The following is a 26,782-nucleotide window of genomic DNA, read 5'->3' as shown; positions in this document are numbered from 1 at the left end:
CAAAATGAAAATATCTAGTACTGATATTAGACATGATTTATATTTAAAGCCAGTTATTGCCATGGTCTAGTTAGATCAGAATAGACTTTAAGTCAAAACTACTTTTGTTATTTAAAGTTCCAGTCAATATCATTTCATTATTTCATATAAGTCAGGTCTCTATAGTCTGTTGTAACTGCTAATCTACTCAGAGGAATAAAAATAAATAAATGAGCCAGGCTCACAGATAATTCTGAAGACCTAAAAATCCGGTTATTTTCCAAGCTTTTCATAGGGTGATGGTGAGTCTAAAAGCTTTCTCCAAATTCTGATGCATCTTCTCTAGAAAACATACGTATTCATTGGATTATGTCTGGTCTTGCCAGTAAGAAGATTGCCCCTTCCTGTTGGCCTCCTACACACAGTTCAGCCAGCCACAGGTAGATGTCAGTATCGTGGTTGGTTGTGAAACTGTGTGTGTTGATTGCCAAGCATAAGCAGTGCTTAAAAAGCGTCTCCTAGCCTGTGTCAAGGTGATACTCTGTGAAGTCTAGTGCCCTTCACATGGAGTAGCTGTATCTGGTGAGTGCAGATAGAACTTTTTGCAGAATTCCCTTAAAAAATGAATTTATTGTCCCCAGAATTGCATCATCCTTTCAGGTTTTTCTGTAATGAAATGCTCTTTTTTTTTTTCCTGCTGTATTTGTACTTTGCAGCAAGTTGAATTCTTCCTTCATAAAAATTTCATATTTTTTCTTTCATTAATGAACGTTATCTCAGTATTTTGTTTTATATGTTTTTTGTATTTTCTATTATGTTGTTTTCTAATATTAGTTTCAGATGTCTTCTTTCATTCATACTTTGCTTCTTTGTGCTATAACACATGAGCACATAAACTTTCAAACCTTTTTCATTCAAGCAGCCTGTGTAAAGATATAATAAAGTATGTGCGGGCCTGAAGTTAACACTCATAATTTTAATCTCTGTAAAAAGCTGAAATAAAAAATAATATAGACTTGAGAACAAATAGATTCCATAGCATTAAAAATTACAAATTGGTTTGATGCCTTTAAAACAAAAAGAATCTGAGGTACCTTTTTGTGTATCAGTACAAGTAAGTTGTTTTGTTTGTTAATGTAGCTAAAACAGCAGATTAATTAGAAGAGCCATTTTGAACACAAAGTGACCATACATTCCCTCTGCTATATCTTAAAGTAGAATCTAGATAAACATGTTTATTTAACTTGCTGTTGCTGAATCCCAAATCCAGTCATTATAAAAGGACCAAAGCTATCTTTGGGGATGGTCTTTCTACAAGGAATTACTCTGGACAGTCCCTTGGGTGGTAGTTAGATATATCTGTATATATTGTGGCAGGATGAAAGGCCTTAGAGATGAAAAAAAATAGAAAATATTTTTGGGGCAATAGTCTCTTGCATAATAAGTTATTCCTCAGACACTAGAGCTATTATCACACAACAAAACACTTCCCTATGTAACTATCTATAGCCTCTGGCAGTTAGAAGCTCAAAGAATGGAGCTTATTAGACAAACAGGGTAATCACTTGGAGTAGCTAACAGCCATCAGTAGAACACTGTGAGCATTGCCACAGTGGTAGTTGGGTTCAACCTCACATGTGCATTTGAGAAAAGAACATAACAAGACAGAAGAGCTTTGAAGTGTATAAAAGTTTGTCCAACTTTCATTAATCAGTAACAATGCAAGGATACTAGTTATTTCATTTTACTTTCAGCTCCTTGGTTTTAGCATATTCTGATACATTGCCTCTCAGGGGACTGACAAAAATAATGGAAGAAAGAAAGAAAAACTTACAATACTTGAAAGATGATAGTTCTTAGAGGGTAGTTGTGTTTTGAGGCAGAGAAAGGTGAAGTGGCTTTGTGCATCCGCACACTTTCTGACACGTTGCACTCCCCGTGGGAATGAGATGTCTCCTTCCCCAGGGTCACATGTGTCTGCATATTTTGGGTCCTCCTTAACCGATTCTGTAAAGACAGGGTCTTCTGTGAATCTTACATCTTCATCTCCTTGATTAAGGGACTGTAACACAAACCCTTTGCTGGCCTTCACCTTCTTCTACTGTGTTCCTTTCTGTTTTCTCTAACCGATGTGATTCTGCAAGCTTTGTAATGTTTTGAATAACCAATAAAAAAAAAAAAAAAAAAGAAGCTCTGGAAAAAGAACTACTGAACATTTTTTGGTTTTTGATAAAACAATCATATCATTATTTACTACAGAGGTACAAGTGAGCTATAATTCAAATAAACTAGAACCCATTATTCTGTAGCATAATACGTAACCTGATACTTTTGTACAGGGAATTTTAACTTTAATTCATTAACCTTAATTATTTTGCCTTGTCTCCTGTTATATATATAAAACCCTGTTCCACCTTTTATCCTTCCTTATGAGGCTTTGTGGAGACATCTCTCTGTGTGTTTGTGTTATGTTGATTAACTTTACTTGATGCTTTCCTCCTCAACATGTTTTGTTCCTTCATCTTGAATTGCAACTTTAACACATAAGAAATGTGATAAAACAAATAAAAATTTACCATTGAGAGAAAATGGGGTAAATGCTGAGGGTACTTAAATAAGATGATTTATCTCTTGGATTGAATTGTTTGAGATCAATAGTGCTTGACATTTAAACTTCAAAAATTTTGTTTTGATCCAGAAACCTCAAGTAACTTTAATGTTAGTTAAAAGTAAGATTTCTTCCATTCTCTGCACTCCTAAGTTACATCTTTTCTTCAAATTAAATTTATCTTCTCCTTTTAGCTCGCCTGGATTGCAGGGTACATCAGATTATCTGATAAAAGTAGGAAGGAAGTATATGTCAGTTTTTTACCCCTGTTCATCCTGGAGAGCTTGAGTTTGACTCCACGGGCAGTGGGTGGCCAGGTGGAAAATGCAGAGCCGGAAAGTGGTGTGCTCATACCTTACTTTGCCTTAGAAATAAAAGCCTTTTCCCTTTGCAGGATACAAAGATGAGCCCAAGAGACACAGAAGGGGACAGGACATCATTTAAAACAATTGTCACAAAGGTACAGGCAGAAAATAAGGCAGATTCAGATGACCAGGTTGGAAGACAGATGAAGGGACATGCTAACCAAAGGAATGAATGTGGAAGGACCATATCACCCTTTAGGTGCATAGCCCAGTGCTGCTGGGTGAGTGATAGCACCTTTCAGTGAGGCACTCACTCCTTGAGAAGGCTGCCCTTCAGGAAAATGACTACTTATGTGATCCAGGATATGTCACCTTGGAACATTGGAATATCCAAATGGAGACACTTCAAGAGTGTACAAGTCCACAGGAATCTATATGGAATTTGAAACCAACAATGAGATTGACATTTCCCTCAGAAAGTGTAGAAAATGAAGAAGGCAGAGAGGAATACAGCCAGTGCTTGAGAGGTTGGGAAGCCAGCTCATAGAACCAAAGGGGCCTCCAGGGAAGAGGGGAGTCTGTGACCAGTGAGGAGTGCCAGCTGTGCCAGGGTGGAGGCAGTAGGAACAGGCAGCCACAGCTCCAAGAGTCTAAGGTACTTTGGGGAAGACCAGTTTTAATAAACTGGTGAGAACAGATGCCAACCCCTCAGACAGAGGTAAAGAAATGTACATTGCCCAGGGAACAAAGGGAAGGTGAGACGGAGGCTACTGGGAGAGGAGGTGGATGACCACACTTGAATTTGCTTTCATTTGTTTGCTTATGGCTGATTTTAGCGCAGCAGCTATAGCAATGTTTCCACATTTTGGGTTACTGCACAGCACCAAGTTTGAGTCATGTGTTCAAAGTTAGGAACCTAGAAAATAGAGGTGTTATGATATTATTACACCCACCCCAGCACATACACACCTGGACCCTGGAATATCATTTACGTTGTGTGTTGAATGTCTACACATGGCTATCTTGCTTTGGCTGTTTTTCATTAGTTTAAAATTTTGCTTGCTGCTAGCTAACAATTCAGTGTGATCATTTTCTGAACACTCCTGTTAAATATAGTCTTAAAATGTGACATCTGTTCTGTACTTTGTCCTAAAAAATATTTACAAATGACTCTGGGATTTTCCGCCAAAAGTAAATCCAAAGGACCCTCTTACGTCATCTTAAGGCAATTGAAGATACCCAGTCATTTACTGTGATGGCACCCAACTCCTGCCCATTTTGGTCGTAGTTATTCACCTTTCATTTGTTTGGCTTTTTCCAGATTTGTGAACATGGTGTATCACTCTTGCCAATCATGAGCTTAATTCTCTTTGCTATGTGCTGCTTGGTAAACTCCTGAAGACTATGTTAGATTTGTGCCCAGCTTCTTCAGATTGTCATATTTCTAGAAGCAGTTACTCAGCTAGAGTGTATCCTGCCACCACAAATGTAATAATAAGGATCATGTGGGTGTTGGAGTGTGTGTGTGTATAATATGAAAAGAAAAAGCAAATATATCACTCCTTCGGGTAAGATAGGGTACATGATTTGTTTTCATGACTTAGGTTGTATTATAACTGCTGAGTGTTGGTGTCAGTTGCATTAAGCCACTAAAAAGTGGAAATAAGTCATATATATTGCCCCACAGGTTGATGTATGCTAGTTTTGCATTCACTAACATTTTGTGTGCGCTTCATTGATTCTGTTAGAGTTTTTGCTGCTTTGTCTTATTTTAAATTGTGGTTGGCACACAATTGCAATGACTGTGTCTCAGGTTTTGGTTTTAGCTTGTTTTTCAGCCTTAGAAATAAAAGCCTTTTTCCCCTTGCAAATTTAGGTAGTTCTGTTTTATACATTTCATCTAGAATTTTTGGCACCATTTATGTAACTACAAATAAGGGTATAGAAATAATCACTGCAATGTTCCTGAAGTAGGTTGGTTCCAGTGTTGGCAGCAGGACTTCCTTAGGAAGGGTGAGGAAGCAGCTTCCCCCACCAGGGAGCCGGCTTTTCTGTGGAGGAGAGATCTGAGCAGATGAGAGGGTGGTGTGAGTAAGTGCATCATTCTAACTAGACCCTCTCAGACACCAGCAACCGGGTGCCTGTGCCTGAGGCATGTATGGACGGTGTCAGCACACACATGTGTATGTTCTAATTACATGTTCCTTCCCATTAATGATTTCTGCATGGCCTTTGAACAATGATGTTGAATGTAATGATGATACAGTCCAGATCTTACTTCTTGTTACACGTGTACACTTGTTTTTAACTACATATGCACAAACATATTTTATTACTTTCCTTGAATCTCTTTTTAACAGAACAATCTTTTAAAACACTATCTCTGATGTAAAAGAGACTCAAAACAAGGTTTCAGTTTTATTTTTAAGGTCTTTTTTTTTTAGTTTAAAAATGGAATATATGTTTTCTTTAGCTGTAAAAGCACAATCAAGGCAACATGATAAGTGAGTCAGTGTTGTAAAAGTAAAACTAATTTTGCCTTCACTCACATGAGCTATAGAAGGAGGAAGCTTTATTGTCCCTGGGAAGGTGATAAGGCAGAGTAATTGTATATTATACTGTCCTGGAGCATCTGCCTGAAGACTGTTGGAGCAATTCATCTATCACAGACCCTGCAGCGTGTTTTGTCTTTCTGCTTTAACCCATCCCCACTGCTGGCCTGCACGGAGGTTTTGATAGGGACTGCGCCTGGGCCGGGGCTCACATTAATCAGGCCCCTTGTTCAACACTCTGGCTGACATAATTACAACCTGCGCACAGCAGTTATTCAAGTCGAGTCCTTGTCACTCGTGGTGCGAAACTACACAGCTCAGATCCCGGAGGAGATTGCCTTATCACACAGAACAAGGGCTCGCAGGAGTCGAAGAGAATAGAAATGGGAAAATGTCTTCCGGGAGTACTATATATTCCTTTAAAATAAGACATTTGAGAGACGTACAAGGGACAAAAGGAAGTATTGTGTGTAGGGACTGAAATGAAACAGTTATTATTTTTAAATGGATTACATGAAACATTTTTGTAAAAATGGACATAGATTATTAGATAAATTCAGTGGTCCTCATCATCAGTGACTGTTACTTTTTTCCTTCAAAGGTGATCCTATAACTTTAGAATCAAAAAGCTTCTTATACTCTTGGTAGAACTCAGTAACATAATAAAGTATGCATTCTAAGTTTAGCGTTGGGCAAATGTAAGTTACAGAGCTCTGTAACTTTCTGTTTTGTGTATGCCGTCTTCTTGCTCTAATGCTCCATTGGTGGATTACCTGCTGCTTCGTCTACTATTCCAGGTGTGAAGGATGGATCTTATCTCAGGAATTTAAGTAGTATTTAAATTTATATGGCAGCCCCTGCCCTTCCTCTAACAGCCAGTGTGAATCGTGTGTGTGTGTGATGATTTACATGATCATGTCATCAGGCTTCCCACTGAAGTATGCTCCTGTGCATGGATGCCAAAGTCGTTGTTTTAGATCTAGACTCTTTCTTTCTTTCTTTCTTTCTTTCTTTCTTTCTTTCTTTCTTTCTTTCTTTCTTTCTTTCTTTCTTCCTTTCTTTTCTTCTTTTCTTTTCTTTCTTTTTAAGCTTTATATTGTCCCAGGTAAAATCAAGTTTTGGCCTAGCCCATCAAAATAATGTGAAACCACATACTCAAATTCAGTAAAAACTATTTATAACCCCTTAAATTTGAAATGTGATAGACTTTCAACTAGAAAAGTTAAAGTAAATGATCATTCATTCATTCATACTCATACATTTATATTAAATTACTTGATCTGGAAAATTCCTCTTTTTTTCCCCTAGATGATTTATTTCAAGCCATAGTTGTAAAAGTTCATGGTTTTTTTGTTTTGTTTTGTTTTGTTTTAATGAATTTGTCTCTTTATACCATTTTGCTGTACCTAACCTCTCTTAGTAATGTGATTTCAGTGATTGTTTGGGTGTATGATGATGATTAGGCTACATTTGCTTATATTATTTTTGGTTAAGATCATTTTCCCTTCCATCTGTCTTTTCTAAGTTGCTACGCATAGCCAGTTAGCAGAAATGGAATAAACCTATCCTGTGAGGAAATAAATATATAAACATCAAAAGTTAGGGCTCTATATTTATTTCAAAGAGCATCAAGAAAATAATTGTTGAAAAGACTTTTTACCAGCAGTTATCACCATCTAGGCAGCTTCGTGGAAGGGAGAATGAGCATGCAGGACTGATTGGGCATTCTGATTTTCACAGATTTCAAGTTTCAAGCAAGTGTGTTAGCTCAACCTGGGACAAATGTCTCTGCAGTTAGGTCAGTTTGGTGAATGCTGTGTATGTCCTATCTCTTTCTGCCCTTTCAGACTCAAGATGAGCACATGTAATTCTGTTTCACTGAAATGTGGCAAACTTTTGCCAAAACCCTGTCTCCTTGAAAGATAGGGAGCCACTACTGTCTGCTCCATGCTTTTTCCTGAGTGATTTTGCAATAGTAGTTTCTCATCAGCACACGTTGCAAAGCATCTAGTAATTGCTTAAACTCATTAAGTTTTCTTTTATTTTTATGAGCATCTAGCTTGTTGACTTGAAGTCAAATAAAAGTCAAGGCTACTTTTTGCTCACAGCACTTGCTTTTTGTTCTCCGTTGTGCTGGCATGTGTCCGTATATTAGAGCGTGTGAATGAAATGTATTTTTCCCTTTGGGTTTAACATGAAAGAATCTGGGAGATTTGCACTTGCTTGCAGCCTCTTTTCCCTCCACGTGACTTGGGGAGCAGTCCAGCTCAGACCTCACGTTTAAATCTCTGCACATGAGGGACACTGTTTGGGAATTTAAATTCTGAAGAAATAATTTGGGGTTCTAACACAAACAGTTCAATGCCACTTCCTATCGTTTCCTCCTTGCTGTTCCCATTGTTCCTCAGTAGAGTGGAAGGTGGAAGGAGGTTGTTAGATTTAAAGTAGTCTTCCTCCTCTTGGCTACAGGTGCCATGATCAGAGATTTGAACAGAGCAGTAATTTAAGTGGAAATGAATGTAGGAAGTACAAGTGGTAACAAAAGATGGAAATTGAAGGAGCAAGACAATAAAAAATCCTATAGGGTAAGCATGTGAGAGGCAGTGACACTTTTGTACATAAGTGTGCGTTAAGTCGATGTCATGTGGAATCACTGGTAGTTAGCATTGCTGGTAGTGTAGAAGGCATGGTAATCCGAGGCCCGCTCAGTCGTGGTCAGCTGCAGGAGTCTTATATGTAGACAGGAAATTTTTTTCAAAATTTATTTTTTAGTTATAGGTGGACCCAATGTCTTCATTTTACTTTATGTGGTGTTTAGGATCAAACCCAGAGCCTCAAGCATGCCAGTTGAGCACTCTACCTCTGAACCACAACCCCAGCCCCTTAAACTACTTTTGCAATTTTTCAGAAGTTGCCTTTCTTTTTTTCTCTTTTTTAGCATTTTTTTGATGTTTATAACTCATTTTTCCAATTAACTTATATTCTGAGATCCTAACCACAATGATTTCTTTCTTTCTCTCTTTCTTTCTTTCTTTTTTTTCAATATAGTGGGCATAAAATAAATATTGAATGAATTCATTTTGAAAATAAAGCAAATACATAGGAAAATACACTTTTTTGTAAGCACAGACTTTTTGTCAAAAATTAATTTGCATTAGTCTGAAATTATTTTAATTTGCATTCCTTTGATTTCTAGAGACATTGATCATCATAATGCTTACATAAACATTTGTATATCTCCATTCATGGATTGCTTGTTTATATTCTTTATCCAATGTGTGAAGTTTTTATTTTACTGACTTTCCTAACATGTTTTCATATATGTTGCATGGTTTTCTCCCATTTGTTGCTATCTTAATTTCATTAATGATACATTTAATATGAAGCAATTTCTATTTCTGTGAGTTATATTTTTCTACATATTTTGGTAGCTTTTGAGTTTTCTTTAGGAATATTCTAATCAAGAAAACAAATGTTTTCTACTATTATTTTTATAATTTTGTTTCCCTATGTTAAACTTTTCTAATCAAAATGGTATTTACTTTTGTAATGTGTAGGACTGCCTTTTGTAATAGCCTAGCAGTGGACTCACCATGTGTTATGACCCTCCATCTCCTAATGGAAATCACGTCTTTACCCCTACATATCTGACCCTTCATGCTGTTCTGTTCTGGTGATGTACATGACTCAGCGCTGCAGATGACTAGGTTCATTTGCTGAACATTGTCAACAATATGTTCCTTTTTAGGTAGCGGAATCTGAAGTTCTGTATTCTTGTAGATTTTAGCCAACTTTAAATGTAAACAGCACAATATTCAATAGTTTAAAATTATCATATTCTTTACTTATGGGTCCGTAGAGAGAATATAAGTGGTAAAAGAATATATACCATAGGCCGTCTCACATAATTGTGGAATAAGACTGAGCTTACATATAGACTCACAGTCTTCCAGCCTGCAGTGATTGGAGCTTAATGTGAAAATCTTCTAGTCTTTCATAGTCTTTTAATTTTTTTTTCCTAGGAAATGTGTAATAGTGCTGATTTTAAAATATTAAATTCTTCATTTTAATTTATGTAAATATTTTATTTTAATTGTTTCTTATCCTTTTGGATTCATATTACAAAGATACTGCAGAACTCCCTTTTTACTGAGTTTTATATATAGACTTCTTATATAGTTTTATAAACTTGTTTCATTCAATACCTCAGTTTAACTATAAGTAATTCTTTTCATAGATGTGAATTCACAGAGTACTGAACAGGCAGAAAAGGAAGTTGCATATCTGCCCAATTAATATGAACAGTCCACTCTGTCCTGTGAGCTGTGTACAGTGTAATATCAGGGTAATCTGTGTTTATTCAAATGAGTTGGAACTTGCTTTTTGTGTATGGAAAGAAAATTGCTGATAATGAAGACATTTGAACTGAACTTTTCTGCATTTAATAGAAAGACTGGTAGTAGTAGTAATTTAAAAAAAAAAAGAAAAGAAAGAAAAGCCATATCCACCGTATTATTCAAACACATTTAATACCATTGACCTTCATCCTCGTGACAGCTATACCAGGTACAGGTACTATTCCCCTAGAGAACAGCAACAACAAAGCAATGTGATAAACAAAAGCATATTTCTTCAGGTAGAACTCTCAGAATTTTTCTTATTTCAATTCACACTGTGAGTTTCTAGGAGGAAAACCCAATGTGCAGTGTTTCCCTAACCTTCTTGAATATGCATCTCCCCACTTCTGTATTTATACTTTTTCTTAACATCTCTTGACATCATCAGAAATAGAATTCACTGGAGAAGGATTTTACCGGACTCTGTGCAGATCTTATATATTCTTTTCAGTACATTTTGCTATACCTTTATATTATTGGTTGATACTAACTTTCTGATTTCACCCTTCATTATACTTTGCGTACAGCATATATCTGAATTAAAGGCAGTTTTGCCCCTTAAATGATGTTTCAGGAAGAGGATTATAACCTATATACTAATGCTGGATTTTACTCTAAATAAGCTCTAGAAATAGTAGAATGCATTGTAGAATAACTGGTCATTATGAGGAGTTTATATGTACTCCTAGACTAGAAGAAAAGACAGCTGTCCTCTGTAATGTGATTGGGCGTGTGTGGCTGCAGATTGAATTTCCAGTGGCAGCATCATTTTTGGATGTAAAATAGCTGAATCTCAAACTGAGTTAATGGTAATATGTTCTAGAAAACTTTTAGAAGATTCCAACAGTAGCCCTCATGTATGTAAGGAGTTTGAATCATCATTTGGTAAATGTAAGTTGGAAAACCAGTATTTCCAAAGTAGTGTATTATTTTAAAATAATAGTTGAATTTGAATACATATATTCAAATTAACAATCTTGATAATTATATAGATATTTGCCTCCTTATATTTCATAGATCCAAGCTGACTCTCCCAGTACTCCAACCCATTCCACATTTTTCTCTTTAGATAATTTAGGTTAATTTTATATTTTGAATCATATTTAGGTTTCTACTGTTCTTAAGTGCATGTGACCTACATTTATTTACATATCTTTTAGTTACTTTTACATATGTCTGCATGTGTGTGTATATGTGTGTAGGGGGGTGGTTTTTGGTACCAGGGATTGAACCTAATGGCTCTTAATCATTGAGCCACATCTCTAGCCTTTTATATTTTTTTTATTTTGAGTCATGGTCTCACCAAATTGCTGAGGCCGACTTTGAACTTGGGATCCTCCTGCTTCAGCCTTGCAAGCTGTTGGGATTACATGCATACACCACCATTCCAGCTGCTTTTATAATTTATTGAGCAGTTATGTCATATCTATCTGGAATTTAATGTGAAGCTTTTCAGTATATCAAAGAAGAATTTAGACACTACTGTGGTGCCATGCATTGATTGTCATATTTAACCCCCTAAAATTTGTTGCCACTCTTTCTTTATTCCACCTCTTAATTTAATAATCATAGTGTTATGGGTGTAGTAATTTTCAAAACTGCAATGGTGTATTATGAAAAAAACACCTTTTTGGTTTGCTTTTGGCTGTATGTTTAGTCACATACATTTCTTAGATTTTTTTTTTTTTTAGTGCTGGAATTGAACCCAGGGGCACTCCACTGAGCTACATCCCTGGTCTATTTTATATTTTATTTTGAGACAGGGTCATGCTCAGTTATCCATGCTAACCTTCAACTTGAGATCCTCCTGCCTCGACTTCCTTAGTCATTGGAATTACAGGCATGTGCCATCAACCAGGCTGTTTAGCAAACTCTCTCATATCCATGATTTTTTTTAACCTGTCTTATAAAATTCATGAGTTTTGTGTTTTTTTAAAACTAGATTTGTCTTATAAAATCCATGAGTTTTGTGTTGTTTTTAGAACTAGCTTTTTCTATGTATTATAGAAAGGTGTTGAGTGCACACCCCCCCAAACAAATTAGCCTTTTTACTGATTCTATTTCTACTTCTTTCAGGCACAACTTCAGTAAAACTCCTACTATTGTATTTATGAATCTTAAATCATGTTGGAGCAGTACATGCTACACATACATGCATTGTGAGATATTGAGATATCACTAGATGCTATCAAGGAAGTCCCCACCATCACCACAAAACAAAACAAAAAACCACCCAGGAAAGAGATGGGGATTCTCTCCTTTTGAGAAAGCATGGAAAAGGTAGAGAGCAATGATGACATGGAAAGGAGAATGAATAGAATGGAAATGATGGGTCACTTGAGAGGAGAAAGCTCTTGGGGCAGAGACTGATTCTAGGACTCATGTGATAACCTGCGAGACTCTACCCACTATGCCAAGACAGTTGTTAAATTTACCTTAAAAAAAAAAGGGTGGGGAGAGAGGGAGGGAGCAAGGAAAAAAGAAAGGAAGGGAATTTGGGCTAGTGGGAATTAATATTTGCTCAGGGTATCTGTGTGCCGGGAGTCACCTAGGAACTCATCATGTGATATCTGTGACATTTTATCTCTCTGCCTTTTGGTTTCCTTATTATTAATAAGATGATATTATAAATATGTATTAACAAATACATCAGTTACCTGATTGTGCCATAGTGATGTCGGGTTATTATTGGCCCCCTCTCTCAAATTCTTGTGTTAAGTACAGATTTTTGCCATAGCAGCCAATAACCACAGTCCTATAAGTTCTTTCCTAATAGCTTCAGTTGGGCAGTTGTGATCTGGAAGGAAAAAGAGCAATGTGGATGATGAACTGGACCATACATGACCCCCTGTAGCCCAGTAATGATGTTAATTGACAGATGAGCAAAAGAGAATAGAAGGTCCAAAATTAGCTTGAAGTTATTAAAAACATGCATAAGATGGGAATTCAAATCATTGGGGTAAATTGGACTTTAATAAATGGTGTTAAGAGAACTGGGTAACAGTCTGGACCCACACTTAATATACTGTAGTTCAATTTCAAAACCCTGTAGTATTTAACCTGACACAATGCACCTGTGTACAGCTACTAGAACAAAATGTGGGACAATTCCTTCTTAGCCTCCAAGGAAGGAAATCATGAAATATGAACAAAATTTTTTAAAAAAACCTCTTCTTTTCACAAAATACCATTGGCAAAGTCCAAACAAAACATGAAACAAAGGAAAAAATACTTGCAACTTCTGTCACAGGCAAAGAGCTGATCTCCTTAATCCATAAGAGAATGACTAATAATGCTGTGGAAAACACAGCAAAAACATATATGAACACATAAAGAAAGTGTAGAATTCTCAATATTTGAGAAGATACTTCATTATAAGATAAACGCAGATTGAAACTTAAAAATCAAAACTCAAATGAATTATTTTTTACTACATTGACAAAATTTAAGTGTTTCATAACATTCTTCATTGGCAAAAATTGTACAGAAATAGGCTGTCTAGAATATAAGTAGTGCAGGTGTCGGTTGCTGCAGTTCCCCAGGAGGGCAATTTGGCAGAATTTATCAAAGTTGCAAAAGTATGTGCCCATTGACATTTGAAACCATTCCATTTGGCTTCATGAGATGTTCTTGGCATCCTAAGGCCTGGAAAGTGTTCCCCAAAATTATTTGTTGCAAACTTGTGTATGCCAGTAAATGATTAGAAACTACCTCAGTGCCCATCAGTGGAGGATCAGTGACGTGAGATCTGTTTGTATCCACACTGAAATACATGCACTGTTAAAAAGAGAGCAAACAAGGCTGTGGTGGGAGAGCAAGTGAAATGGGGAGGGAATCTGGATGCCCTTCTCTTAAGGAGGGGCGGATCCCCATGCTCTGTTGATAGGTTTGAAAAGCCAGGTGCTGGCCTTTATTGTGCCCACAAAGTATTATAAGAGGAATGAGGAAAAAAGAATCCACATTATACTTGTGGCTTGAAAATGTAGTTTTTAATGCTCTAAAAAGGTTGATGAGAAGTTGTGAATTGTACCTATCAGATGTGTGGGTATGTGGTTTGCAGGAGAATGAGGACAGTAGTAACAGGGAGATTTCTGCCATATCCCTTATTTTACTCTCAGATGTTTAAAATATACCAGTACATGTTTGTTCAACAGCTTCAGTGGTATTGGTTTTTAATATCATCCAAACAAAAGCTAAAAGGATGAATAGCCAAAATAAAAACGAGAAAAGGAAAAAAAAATAATTAGTAAAGCTTCCTTTTTAGGTTCAGTAACAATTTTAGGCCTTTTATGTTGAAGGGCGTGAGTGTGTAGTACTGACTAATCATTTTAGAGAGTTCTGGAAGTATTATTGTGTTTTCTTTTTTGTTTCCATATATATCACCTTAGAACATAATTTTTGAAAAAAAATTAATTCATTTATCATGTCATATTCTAAGAAGCCCTCAAATTAATAGTTTCCATCCTGGATCCTTTTGGTAATTGATTACCCTGTGCTTTCAATATTCATTTACGAGTTGTCTCTAGGTGTCCAACAGGTCATATTCCAAAATTTAATTTGAAATTTGCTCTTAACTTGGGATGCTGTTTCTGTAAAAGTAGGGTATGCAGGTTCTTCTGGACCTAGCGAGTCCTGCAAGAATCCTTTAACCAGGGAGGGAAGCTGAAGCCTCCTGCTGAGGAATCCCTCTTCCCCGCTGTCTGTGCTTACCAGTCAGAGGGGTAAGAGCATCTTTGGCCTGCTGGGTGTCCCTCAGCTGCTTTTTCCTCAGCCGGAGGTCATCCTGGGCCTATAATAGTAGAGTGGAATCCAGAAAGGGAAGGGGCAGAGCTCAAAATTTTGACAAGCTGTTCCAGTCAATGAGCTCTCTGTGTTGATACCTGCCTTCTTCTTTGTGCCAGCCCAGGCTGTGGGAGCTGCCTGCCTTTCACACTAGCCTTTAGGACTGGGCGTGGGGCAGAGGTAATGTGAGGCCATGAATAGCTTTCTGAATTCCTATGTGAAATTTTTGTGTTTATAGAATACATTTAGTATTTTGATAGTTTGAAACTATTAACCTTAGATTATAGTTAAGGAAAGGGAGTCTTGGAGAGTTGAAGCAATTGCTGCAGATGAGCCTTGCATGGCAGGACTGAAATTCACATGTTGGAATGGACCCCAGACCATCTGACTGTATATCTCAAGAGTGTTTCTCTGTGCCACAGCAGTCTGCTGGGGGGTGGGGGTGGAGGCTGGGGTCCTTCCATGGGTTAGGAAGTAGGATTGGAGGCCATTCCAAATCCCCAGGGCAATGCCTGGGCCTTTCCTGCTTCACTTTTTCCTTTATTCAGAGAACTGTGCTCCAGGAGCTCTCTTCCCAGTTCCTTTCAGACAGCCTTTGTCATCAGTTTTTCCTAGCATTCCTCTACTTAAAGCATGCATAGAACCATTGGTGTGTTCTGAAATATTTTATTTCTCATAAATTAGCTTAACAGAAATATATCATACTTCCCCCACAGGGAAACGTCAGGTTCCATGTAGCTGCAGACAGACAGGACTGTGCCCCTGCCCCTTGGCTTGTAACAGGAGCTCTGGGTGGCAGAGGAAGGAGGTTTATGGGAGAGGGGGGTCTCCCTTCTGGGCAGTGCTGGGCCCAGAAGTATCATCCAGTTCAGGAACAGAGAGCATCCTATCTATGCCCCTCCATCGTCCAAGGCACCCACTCCATGCCTCTTAGGAGGGAAGGATTCGCAGGACATGCACTACACGTGTGCATGCACGTGGTGCATGTGGCATGGTACTGGTCGGGCTGCAAACAGCATTAGTTGCAGAAAGGGAGCACCTGTTTTCTGATAATTACTGTTGACTGCACATTGGGAAAAACTGAAATTCAAATGTCAGAGCTCAATAATTGTTATCGCTCCCTGTGTGGAGATTGATGGAACTTGAGCCTCTTCTCTATGCCAGGACCTTTGCCATCTGAACATGTGGCCCCTAGGTACCAACAGCAGGACCAAGGGTGATGCCAACACGGGAAGCACAGGAGTTCTTTGTTCTAATTTGAAATAGTGCACATATCTTTCAGTTAACCTGCTGAAATGGCAAAATTCTTGTGGGTTTCAGTATACTCCCTGAGCTGTGCAACCATCGCCAGAAGCAATTTTAGATTTCTATTGTCCTAAAAAGAGACCCCATACATATTAGTAGTTATCTCCATTTCCCCCAAATGCATCCTTTTTTATTCCCTGTGTGTATTTGTTTCTTATGTTAATAACACAGAATTATACATATGTACACATGTATTATACAATAAAACATGAAGTGTGTTTATATGAATACACACATCTGTATGTGCATAAATATATATGTACATGTGGTCCTAAATACCTTTTAAAATCTCGTGTTCCAAACCACTTATTTTTTAACTTTATATTGTATTTTTAATTTTAAAAAACCCTTTTATCCATTTTAATCCTTTCCCCCACTCCTCACCAGTTGGTTTTTAGCACATTATAGATACACCCTAAATTCTATATACCCCTTACTTATCTCAGTAATACTCTCTTGATGATTAGATTCCACATGCTGTTTAGATACTAAAAAAATATTACATTTGTCCAAAAAACCCTTCTTGAAAACAAAATATTTTTTTTCAAAGTCATCTCTTTCTTCCTCCAATGAATGTTCATATTACTTATGTTGTTGTCCATCATATAATTGAAATGTGTTTCTTTCAGCAGTTTGATTTCTTTATTTGAGGGTGATTATCTTTGATGATGTTTAATACCTAGTGTTTTATATAAGAAAATAATTTTGGTGGTACCAAAGACTCTGTAGTCCTGATAAATAGTAGTAATTAAGTTAGTAGTAACCTGGTGTTTCTACACCCCAGTGTCAGTAAACAATGATGAATTTAGGGGGTATCTGTGGTGCTGTTGAAAAGAAATTGGAGAGCGACAGAGTTAAAGCTGTCATTTGGAACAGTTCACCCAGCTAGTGGCAGAATTCAACTCTTCCTTTTTACTGTCACACAAGTGACATTTGTATTGTCCACCTGCAGGTGTTTTCCTTTATGACTTTTATCAGCGTGACTGAGAGCTGTGATTCCAAAGATACACATGCATTGAAGAGGCTCTGCAGTCCTGGGCTGGCTCAGGATGTGCCAGCATCTTTGCTATGCAGGCACTGTGAGGAAGGTGGCTGTGGGACACTTGAGAGCAGGCAGCTTTGAGAACAGAAAACCTGCCATCGACTCTGCTTTAACCCCTGAGCAGAATGCAGCCTTTCTAAACCAGCTCATCTTTTCTATACTTACCTGTGTCTCCATAAAATGACTTCACTAGTCTTGACCTTCCAGGTGCATGTGGTGCCTCACAGTTATCAGGCCATTGACAGCCTGTGGCCCACGTCTGTAAATAAATGGGTTTTTTATTCTTAGAGGGATTGTTATTTAGTAGTAGAGAACTTACAGATTTTGTAATCAGTAGTAATAAAAAAAGCTGTACATTCATATATCAGTTGTCTTTCATTTATTTAAAATTCTAAAAGAATTTTTAACACCCAATGTGATAGAACTCTTTTGTTGAGCAAGCTGAAAACAGCTGGTAAAATCTGTTATTCCAGTTCTTTTTCCTCCTTCTCTTCTTTGTCTTCCCCTAAAAATGCATTTATTTGTATGTAAATCATTATTTGAAATATTATTATTATTTGAAAAATAAAGAGAAGTTATCATTGCAGTATAGCTGCATTAACTTTTTTACTTTTTAGTGAATTATATGTAATAGTAGGGTTAATTTTGACATATTCATAAATACATACAGCATAATTTCTCTATTTCAATCCCCAGTGCTACCCCCTTTTCTTCCCCGATCCCCTCCTTCTGTTCTGTTGATTTTCCTTCTCCATACATTATAGTTACAAATAAGATTATATTTTGGGGGGTATATTCATATATGTACCCAGCATAATTTGGTCACATTTATTCCCCAGTTCTTCCTCCCACTTCTTCTCTACTGATCTCTCTCCTATTTTTGTAAGATTCCTTTCTTTTAAATTCATTTTATGCTTTAGTTAAAAGCATATAAGACATTTGACCTTCTATTTTCTGAGTCTGACTTATTTTACTTAATTCAATCCATTTACAAGTAAAGCCGTAATTTCTTTCTTCTTTATGACAGAATACAACTCCATTGTATGTAAATACCACAGTTTCTTTATCTGCCTCTATTGATGGGCATCTAAGTTGGTTCTATAACTTAGGTATTGTGGATTGTGCTGCTGTAAACTTTAATATGCTGGTTTTAGTTATTTTGGGCAAATACTAAGGAATAGGATGGCTGGGTCATGTGGTGGTTCCATTGTTAGTCTAGCATCATTTCTCCTGTCACACTACCTTAGAGCTGTACATGGAAGCACCTCACTTGGCAAAACTTAAAATCCAAAGACGTTTGACTCCAAAGTGCTCTAACTTCATTGATGATCATGGTACTTTCCTTCCATACCCCTCCTAAGAAGTGGGAAGCGAGTTCTTGGGGGTAAGCACATACCTTCACTGCCCTCAAGTGGCACCAGAATAATTTGATATTAAAATAATATAGCCTGTGATTCCATCTTTCCGGCCAACATAGAAATGATTGCTAAGTAAAAAACCAACTTAGGAATTGGCATCAGGATTATAAAAACCCCAACTTCACAGGATTGATGTATTGAACATTAATTATTATATAAGTGCAACACATAGAATTTTTACCCAACACGTAAAAAGACTGCATCAATGAGAGTTAATATTGTTTGTGATACAGTGTTATTGATTTGACCATAATTCAATTTGCTTTTTGTTCTCACTTGTAATTCAATTTACTTTTCTTTCTTACTCCATAGGTCAAACTGTGCTGAAAATATCCGCAAACACATTTTACATACTGGCAAACATGAAGGAGTCAAGATGTACAACTGCCCCAAATGTGATTATGGGACAAATGTCCCTGTGGAGTTCCGGAATCACTTGAAAGAACAACATCCTGATATCGAGAATCCTGACCTCGCATACTTGCATGCTGGTAAGGATGGAAACTATTAAAATACTTATTGTTTTTAACACTTAATTGATCACAGTAGTTGCAATGCTCTTTGTACATTACCATGATCAGTTTTAATGAAGTAGAGTGAAATGGTGTCTACCATGAGATCTGTACCAAAGTGTACTCTGGTATTTGTATCACTTGACTGTGAAAATAGGCCTTTTTTCACTGGATTTTATCATAGAAACAAATCTCCCAAAATAATCATCCTAGGACAACAAAGCAAATAGCTGCAAATATTGAAAACATAGTGGAGGTGAAATGAGAGTTGTTTAAGCTTTATATTTTAACTAACTGGTAAAACTTAATTTTTTGAAAAAATGTTTGTGATTTAGAATGTTATTCCCTATCCCTGTACACCATCATTTTCCAGCAAAAACCAGGCGAAGAGAAGAATGTGACTGAGGAGGATGCACCAAGCATCTCCTGGGTAACAGAGTGCTGCTCGCTTCCCAGAATTGGAGGTGTACCATCACTCAGGTTTTGAGGATATGCTGGCCACAGCAGTGGGTACCAGGCTTGTTTTGGATTATAGGTCAGATACTCCAGAAGGTATCATGCCCACAGGGTAATGCAGATCTGCTGTCACTCAGTGTTTTGTTTAATTAACAAGTTCCTTGAATCTTGATAGATTATGGGCACGGAGTCTTATTTGAAGAAGTACTTGACCATGAAGTCAACTTAAAGGTATCCCAAGATGTAGCCCAACAGCACTGTGTGTCAGTGCTGCCCGTGCATCCTGGGTCTGTTGGAAGCAGTGGCCAGACACAGTGAGAGCCTTCTGTCCCGCTTCTTCTCCAGTGTTGGCTGCATGACCTCGGGTAGGCTGACCACATAGAGCCTCGGGTTTGTCAGGTGTAAGTCTTTATGAGAGGACTACCTAGCTGGGTCATTGTGAAAATTTTAAGAGAATGATGTGGAGCCTTTAGCACAGGACACCTCATGCTAGCCGGGTGCAATGCCAAGAGGGTGAGGATTCACATATTTGCGTGTGAGAGTCAAGGGATGCCCCAGCAAAAATACAAGATTGTTTTAGAATATTTCAGCAGTACTTGCCATATGACACCTACATTAAAAAAACTAGAATGTGGGGAGTAATTTAAGTTAGAATAATATTATTCTTATACCTTTAATGAGATATACATTAGAGTGCAATTATTAGTTTGCTGTTGGTGCGTTCCATAAGATTTTTCAATTTACGTTGAAATGACTGACGGATTTAAATGATGGTAGGATGTCTCATTTCACAGTCTCTGTTGTATGCAGGACCATCTTTGTAAACAAACAAAAGCAGATGTCTCTGCTCTTTCCTTTTGGCAAGGTTGTCACTGGGTTTTGAACTGAACTTTTTTTTTCAGCTTTAGTTCACATAGGTAAAATCAAGTTGCAGTATCTCTGGCCATCAGCACTGGGGGTTCTTCGTAAATATGTAAATACATGAGCATGGCAGCACAGATACTGGAGGTACAACCTGTGTGTGTGTGGGGGGGGGCACTTCCAGAACATGCAGGTGAGGTGAACTGTGGTTCCCAGGTTGTCAGTAACATCCCTTCAGGTAGTGCTGCTCCACCTGCATCACAGTGCAGGACTGCCATCTTTCTTCCCCTTCCATTCCCCTAACGGGAAACAAGACCAACAGGATATTTGCCTTAAATAAAGTATCTCTAACTTTTAAAATAAACAAATGCCAACATAAAGGGGACGATGGTGGTGAAGGTAGCCACGTGTTCCTTCTGTGTTTTGCACAGTAAGAGTAAACTGCTGTGCTCATGTGATCCCTGCTCTGGTGATGGTGAGTGCTGCTTAGTGATATGCTTTGAAGAATCATTAGCTATAAAAAAATTTAAGTTTTGAGTAAATTCCTACTTTGTTGTATATGCCTTGCTAATGAGTACTTAGTTCTGGTTTTCTCTTTAAACTTTTGTACTTCTGATAGGGGCATTTTCTAAGACAGAGTGGCATCTTCACAAGAAGAGCTCCTATGACACGTGGATCTGTTGAGTGTCTGTCCTTCCTGTGCTGGCAGTAGTACTGTTAGTCATAGTTTTGTTTTGATAATTTGGCTCATTAAGACAAAACTTTAAAAACATGAAGTTTTTGATCCTGGAATTCTTAATCATCTATGGTGCATTTCAGTATGATAATGAAATTGAACTGCCACTGCTGTCACTGGGGTGTTTGTGGTGGTACCAGGTGGCAGCTGAGCATCTCCTAGAGGGAGCTAGGGTTTAGTGTCTTCAAATGGCAGGAAGCCTGAGGGTGGTTGGAGAACAGTCTTAGCTGTGTTCTCCAGCACATATCAACAAGCTGAGGATTTTGTAACCCAAAGCTCAGTGAAGCATGTCATGTAGTTCTTTCAATAAAAGATTGAGTTCAAAACTTCCATAAATACCCCACCTACTCAAATCACTTTCTTTCTTTTTTTTTTTTTTCTTTTTCTTTTCTCAGTACTATGGATTGATCTTGGGACCTTACACATGCTAGGGTAGGGCAGGCACTCTACCACTGAGCTGCATCCCCACCCCTTTTTATTTTGTTTTGAGACAGAGTCTCTCTCATTTTCCCTACCTGACCTGGAACTTGCATTCTCCTGCTTCAGCTTCTGAGTATGGGAATGAGAGATGTGCTTCACCATGCACAGCAAATCACTCTCATCTATCAAGCTATTCCATGTGTGATAAACATCAAAAAGTCCATTCGATGGAAAATATATGACAGTAGCAAAGACTGCAAAGAGTGAGATTTGGGTATTTAAAATTTTAATTGAGATTGTATTTGGAAAATATACCTATTAAAGTAGGTATTTTGTTTTAGTTTTAGAGCAATTCTACAGAAAGAGGTTTTTTGTGCTGTCTGTTCCCTTGGGGTCTCTACACTGGTGTGCAGCTGCATTATGGAGGCGATGTAGTCTACACAAATTCCAGAAAACTTGAGTTTTCTGGAGACCAATTCAGGTCCCTGCTGTGACACTTTGTAAGGTTGGGTATCTTTAGATATCTCTGAGCCTCAGATTTTAGATTTATATATTCACAGACACATGTGCTCACATACAATGAGGAATGTGTATACTCTTAGAATTAGAAAATGTCCCTTGGTATCTGTGCAGTACCTCTTGCCACGTTTCTACTGTGTTGCTTACCAGTACGCCAATTCCGCTTTCTTGCAAGCAGCATCTACTTGGCATTTTGTGCTTTTTTCTGCTCAGACAATGTTAATCTTTTACATGAAATACTATCTTTTACTTAGTATTTATACTTAAAATAATTATTGATATATTCATCATAGTCAGAAACCAAAGCTATCCAAATGTACATCAAGTAGAATATGTAAAGATTATACATTTACATAGTAGAATACTTATATTGGTAAGAATGAATGAACTGTAACTATGAGCAGCAGTGTAATATAGATATCCATCACATCACTGGATGAACTAAGCCAGAATTTCAGAAATCTATTCCATATAATTTCATTTATATTAATAGAAACACAGTCAGAATTTACCTGTGGTCTTAAACATCAGGGTAAATTCTCGCTGTCATTATCATCAATGGAATAAGTCCCAGTGGTGCTAGTCACATTCTGCTCTTTAGTCCCTATGTCAGGACACAGTTGTGTTCAGTCTGAGAAAATTCATCAAACTCCTAGGAGCTGTGCACTTTTCTGTGTATACTTTTTTAAAACATCCCCCTGCAGATTTCTAGAGCGGTCCATTTATGTCCACTCTAGATCTAGTATGATGAGTACTTACATTCACATTAATCCCTACAAATCTGACATTGCATTAAGAATGGCCAGAATTCTCTCACTGTAGATCACAATGCTTTTTCTGTTTAGTGTAATAATGTTACCTCAAAAATTATCTTGATTTGATATCTGCAGTTTTTGCAACCTGTCTTTTTTACTATCTTTCTTATCCATGAATAAGCTTTTTATTCACTATACCTTGAAAATTAATTGAATAAGTCTGTGTTTGCAGTCCCAGTGGCCTTTAGTCTGACTTCACACATAGTTCTCCCCAGTAGTTGTTTGACAGAATGCTGTGAACATAACCCCAAAGAAAGGGGGGTGACAGTGGGGTAGGCCAAAGTGGGCCTCAGGAAAGCCCGCTGAGTCATCAGGGATTGGGCTGAGAAGAACGAGGGTTTTTTCCAAGTGAAAGACTTGTGGTTCTGCCTTTTAGCCCAGAGACTTCTTTTGCCATTGAGGTAATCTTCCTGGTTCCTGGACAGGCTCCCACTAGAACTCCCAGGGTTGTGTGACCTTTTCCCAGATGTGATCACTGCATCAAGACTATAAGGCTTCATATTTCTGAGAACCCTAGAGTTTAAATGTAGTAAATGGCTGTTTTCTAACAGTAATGATCAAATGTTGTTTGTGCAGGAGAAATTAAACATTAAATGATGACATGATATTTTTCTTAATTTCCTTTATTTTTCTACTGTCATACTTTTGTATTATATTTAAATTAATTTTATTTTCATTGGTTCTTGTATATATTAAGATTTAATCACTGAAAAACATACATTTGATTATTACACGTACAGAGTGATAACGCATGAATTTTTCATACTCTCCTCACAAATTGGGATTTTCCTCTTCTTCTCTAAGATAACCAGTTTTTATATTCTCTCTAATGGGTTTTATTTATCTGTATTCCGTAGCACTTGCTTCTTACCCAGTTATGTAAGAATAGAAACATGGAAATTTGACTCTTATCAGATCTCCACATCTTTTTTTTCTCCCTACTGATAACTGATTCAGTACCATTTAAACTAAACTTGATTCCTTAATTTTATCCAAGTTTTTACTTAGGCAGGCTAAATTTCATATTCTACCTCTGAGCCCTTTGCTTCACATGTCACAGTTAAGGTTAAACAGCTGTAGCCTTTTGTCTTACCCATTCCCTCGTAGCTAGCTGTGTTTCCAGGTTTCCTGGCATAAAAGGCTCCTTTCGTTGGTGTTCTCCTGGGCAGAGTCCTGTAGCACACAGTCTTTCCCAGATTCCTCTTGGCCTCTGTTTCCACCCCTGCTGCTTTTATCTCCTTTGTTAGTTGGGTGTGCTGACACATGTCATGGCATCCTGTACAATAAGTCATTTTATGAGAAGGTCCAAAAATTTCTGGAAAAGCTGACAGGTTCTTATTGGTTCTCCCTTACATGAACCAATTATTATTTCAACCTAAAAAGGAACAATTTTTTCTGACAAGATTGCCTTTGGTAAATCTATGCTGACTCACCCCTATTAAGTTGTACTTCCCCAAATGTATCATTAAGCTCATCCATAAGTATCATCTCACATTTATTTCCTAATATAGATGTTAGACATACAGGTCTATAATTTTCAGCCTCTTTCCCTCTTTCTTGTTAACCTTCAGACTGGATTCTGTGTTTTCCAGTCTCCTGGTTCTTTACCACTAACAAAAGACTTCCTAAAATAATTAGCAGTCCAACTAATGTCACCCAAGACAGCATCCCTGGGTTAATTTACTGTTTTTCTTAACTGCTGCAAAAGTCTTTGTTCCTCTCACACTCCTGTCTCCATACTCTGGCGTCTTCTGCTGTGGTAATGTCCTCGATGTCCCTCACAGCCTGGCAAGTGGGTACTTCAGCATCTGGCCTTTCTCTTCACTCTTTCTTCCTCTCCTGCCTGTTGGAATCCCTACATTTAGGATGAACTGTCCTCACAGTTGTTGGGTGAATAACAGCAGAGCAGTATTTTTACCAGCCTAGCTTTTCCTATAATATAATTGGTATCTAGGAAAATCTCATTCATGGATGTTTATTAGTAAATACGTTAAGCAGATCTTTAGATCTCACCGCCATTCCTCATTTTTTAAATAATGTTCTAGAATAGTTTTTTTTCTTCCCAAAAGCTTCTAATGATACATCCTTAAATCCTCTTACATTTAATCTGTGTGAGAAAAAATACATTCTAACTTTCCTTTTGTAAAAAGTGAAAGAAACCTCTAACCTGCTTGACCCTGTGGAATCATGTTAGAGAAATAAGTGCTGCTGTCTTTCTGGCCCATCCTCTGGCCCCTTCCCTTCAGCAGCCCTGTAGAGGAGGGCCCTAACTGTTGTGGAGTTCTAAATCCACTCTCCATTCTGAATAGCTTCTTCTTAAGTGGCTAGGAGTAGCACTGAAGTACCATGTTTTCCACACCATCACATTTGGCCTTTCCAGTTAATAAGAAAGAAAGAGGAAGGGTAATCATAGCACCATGCTTCCCCTTGGGCCCTTAAATCTTCAAAACAAATCTCTCTGATAGGTGTCATTCCCCATTTAATGATTTTTAAGAATGGGTCCTTAAGTCGGTAAGTTGCCTAAGGATACATAACCAGAGTGTTCCTGAATCAAATCCATGGCTTTTTCCACGAATTCCAATACATAAACCACTGTCAGAGAGTGAAATTCTTATCAGGGAAACCTTGAAATTTTTTAAATTTTCAATTAACTGGTTACATGTGTTAGCAAGTAAAATCATAAAACTTTTAAACCTGCATGATAAACAGATGTAACAGTTTCACAGATGTAACCCCAGCTGGCAAGTCCAGAGCCAACCACCTGAATGCCAGACAGCGGAAGATACATGTGCTGGGTATGGATGGAGTTGGGTGGCTCTGAGCAAGGTCCTCATCAGGCTGTTTCTGTTCTCAACCACATAGTGACTAACAGGGTTTGCTTCTCTTTTGCAAGCATGGTTCAAATAAAGCCAGAGTACACAATTAAAATGCAGCTCCTGTTTGTGTCCCCCAGCGAGATTGCTGAAATTCATGAAAACCCACTCAGTTAACCATTTTAATGAGTCTCAGGCCCTTGGGTCACTCAAACTCATCACATAACTACATAATTTTTTTAAAAAGTTTTAAAGTATTATTTAATTAAAGTCAAGTCCTCGTCACATCTATGTCAGCCAGAGCTTTCAGGAAACTTTCTTCAGTTCTTCTGGCCTCACTGCTGCAGGGTGACACAGGCACAAGGCCCTGCATTTGCCTCATCCACTGGTAAAAATGGAACCTTTACAGGGCGAGCATTTACATTTACAGCACTCATGAAATGGCTTCTGAAAGTTAAAATAGTTAAAAAAAAAAGGAAATCCTGATAACTTCATTTATCAAAATTTTAAGGGAAAAGTTGATTTTGAAAAGTTATAGTATAGCAATATTATCTTATCAAGTAATTGATATAGCTTTACTTTTTTATGCCCATTTTTCAGTTGTTTAATTCAATATGGCTTATTTATTTAAAAAATTTATATACCTACATACATGTATTTTGACCCCAACTAAAAGATGTTTTTATATGAGAGAAAAATAGTAGGTATTGACAAGCCTTGTTGTTTATGCTGTGTACCAGATTATGGTTTCAGGTGAAGCCATTTAATGAAGAATAGCATCACAAGGTTTTCAAATTATGAGGTAAATTTAGATATATCGTTTAGTTATCTTTGAAATTTTAGTTCACAATATAAAGTAATGTACATTATAACTCTTGAAAGTTAATTTATTTCTATTTTCAGTAAGTAAAATAACCATTGTAAAGTTTTCTTTTCAGATTTTTTAAGTAATCTTAAACTTACAGAAAAGTTGCAAAAATAATAGAGTTCTCCTAAATCCTTCACCAAACCTTCCCAAATGTTAACATCATGTAACCACAGTACAATTCTGAAAAACAGAAAAGTTAGCTTTGATAGAGTACTATTTCTTACTCTATATTCTTGGTTCATACTCCACCAGTTCCTCTACTCACACCGTTTTCTTTCCTGAATTCTTTCCTGGGACCAGCATTCCCTTTGGTTGTCATGTCTTATTGGTCTTCTTCAGTATATGATAGTTTTACAGTCTTTCGGGACCTTTATACTTTTAAAATGGGTCAGTT

The 26,782-nt window shown here is 37.4% G+C and overlaps 1 protein-coding gene across 2 annotated transcripts in view; it reads left to right on the top strand.

The window, feature by feature from the left end:
* The window catches only part of Znf407 (zinc finger protein 407), a 428,793-nt gene that overhangs the window by 273,833 nt on the left and 128,178 nt on the right, over positions 1 to 26,782 (top strand). For both annotated transcript variants that reach the window (XM_076836548.1, XM_076836549.1), the window contains exon 8: positions 18,701 to 18,879. In XM_076836548.1, coding sequence (XP_076692663.1) covers positions 18,701 to 18,879 — 179 coding nt within the window. The remainder of the gene's footprint in view (positions 1 to 18,700; positions 18,880 to 26,782) is intronic.

This window comes from Callospermophilus lateralis, chromosome 17 (assembly GCF_048772815.1).
Source record: "Callospermophilus lateralis isolate mCalLat2 chromosome 17, mCalLat2.hap1, whole genome shotgun sequence".
In the NCBI taxonomy this organism is placed as follows: domain Eukaryota; kingdom Metazoa; phylum Chordata; class Mammalia; order Rodentia; family Sciuridae; genus Callospermophilus; species Callospermophilus lateralis.
This window is presented reverse-complemented; position numbering and strand designations above follow the sequence as displayed.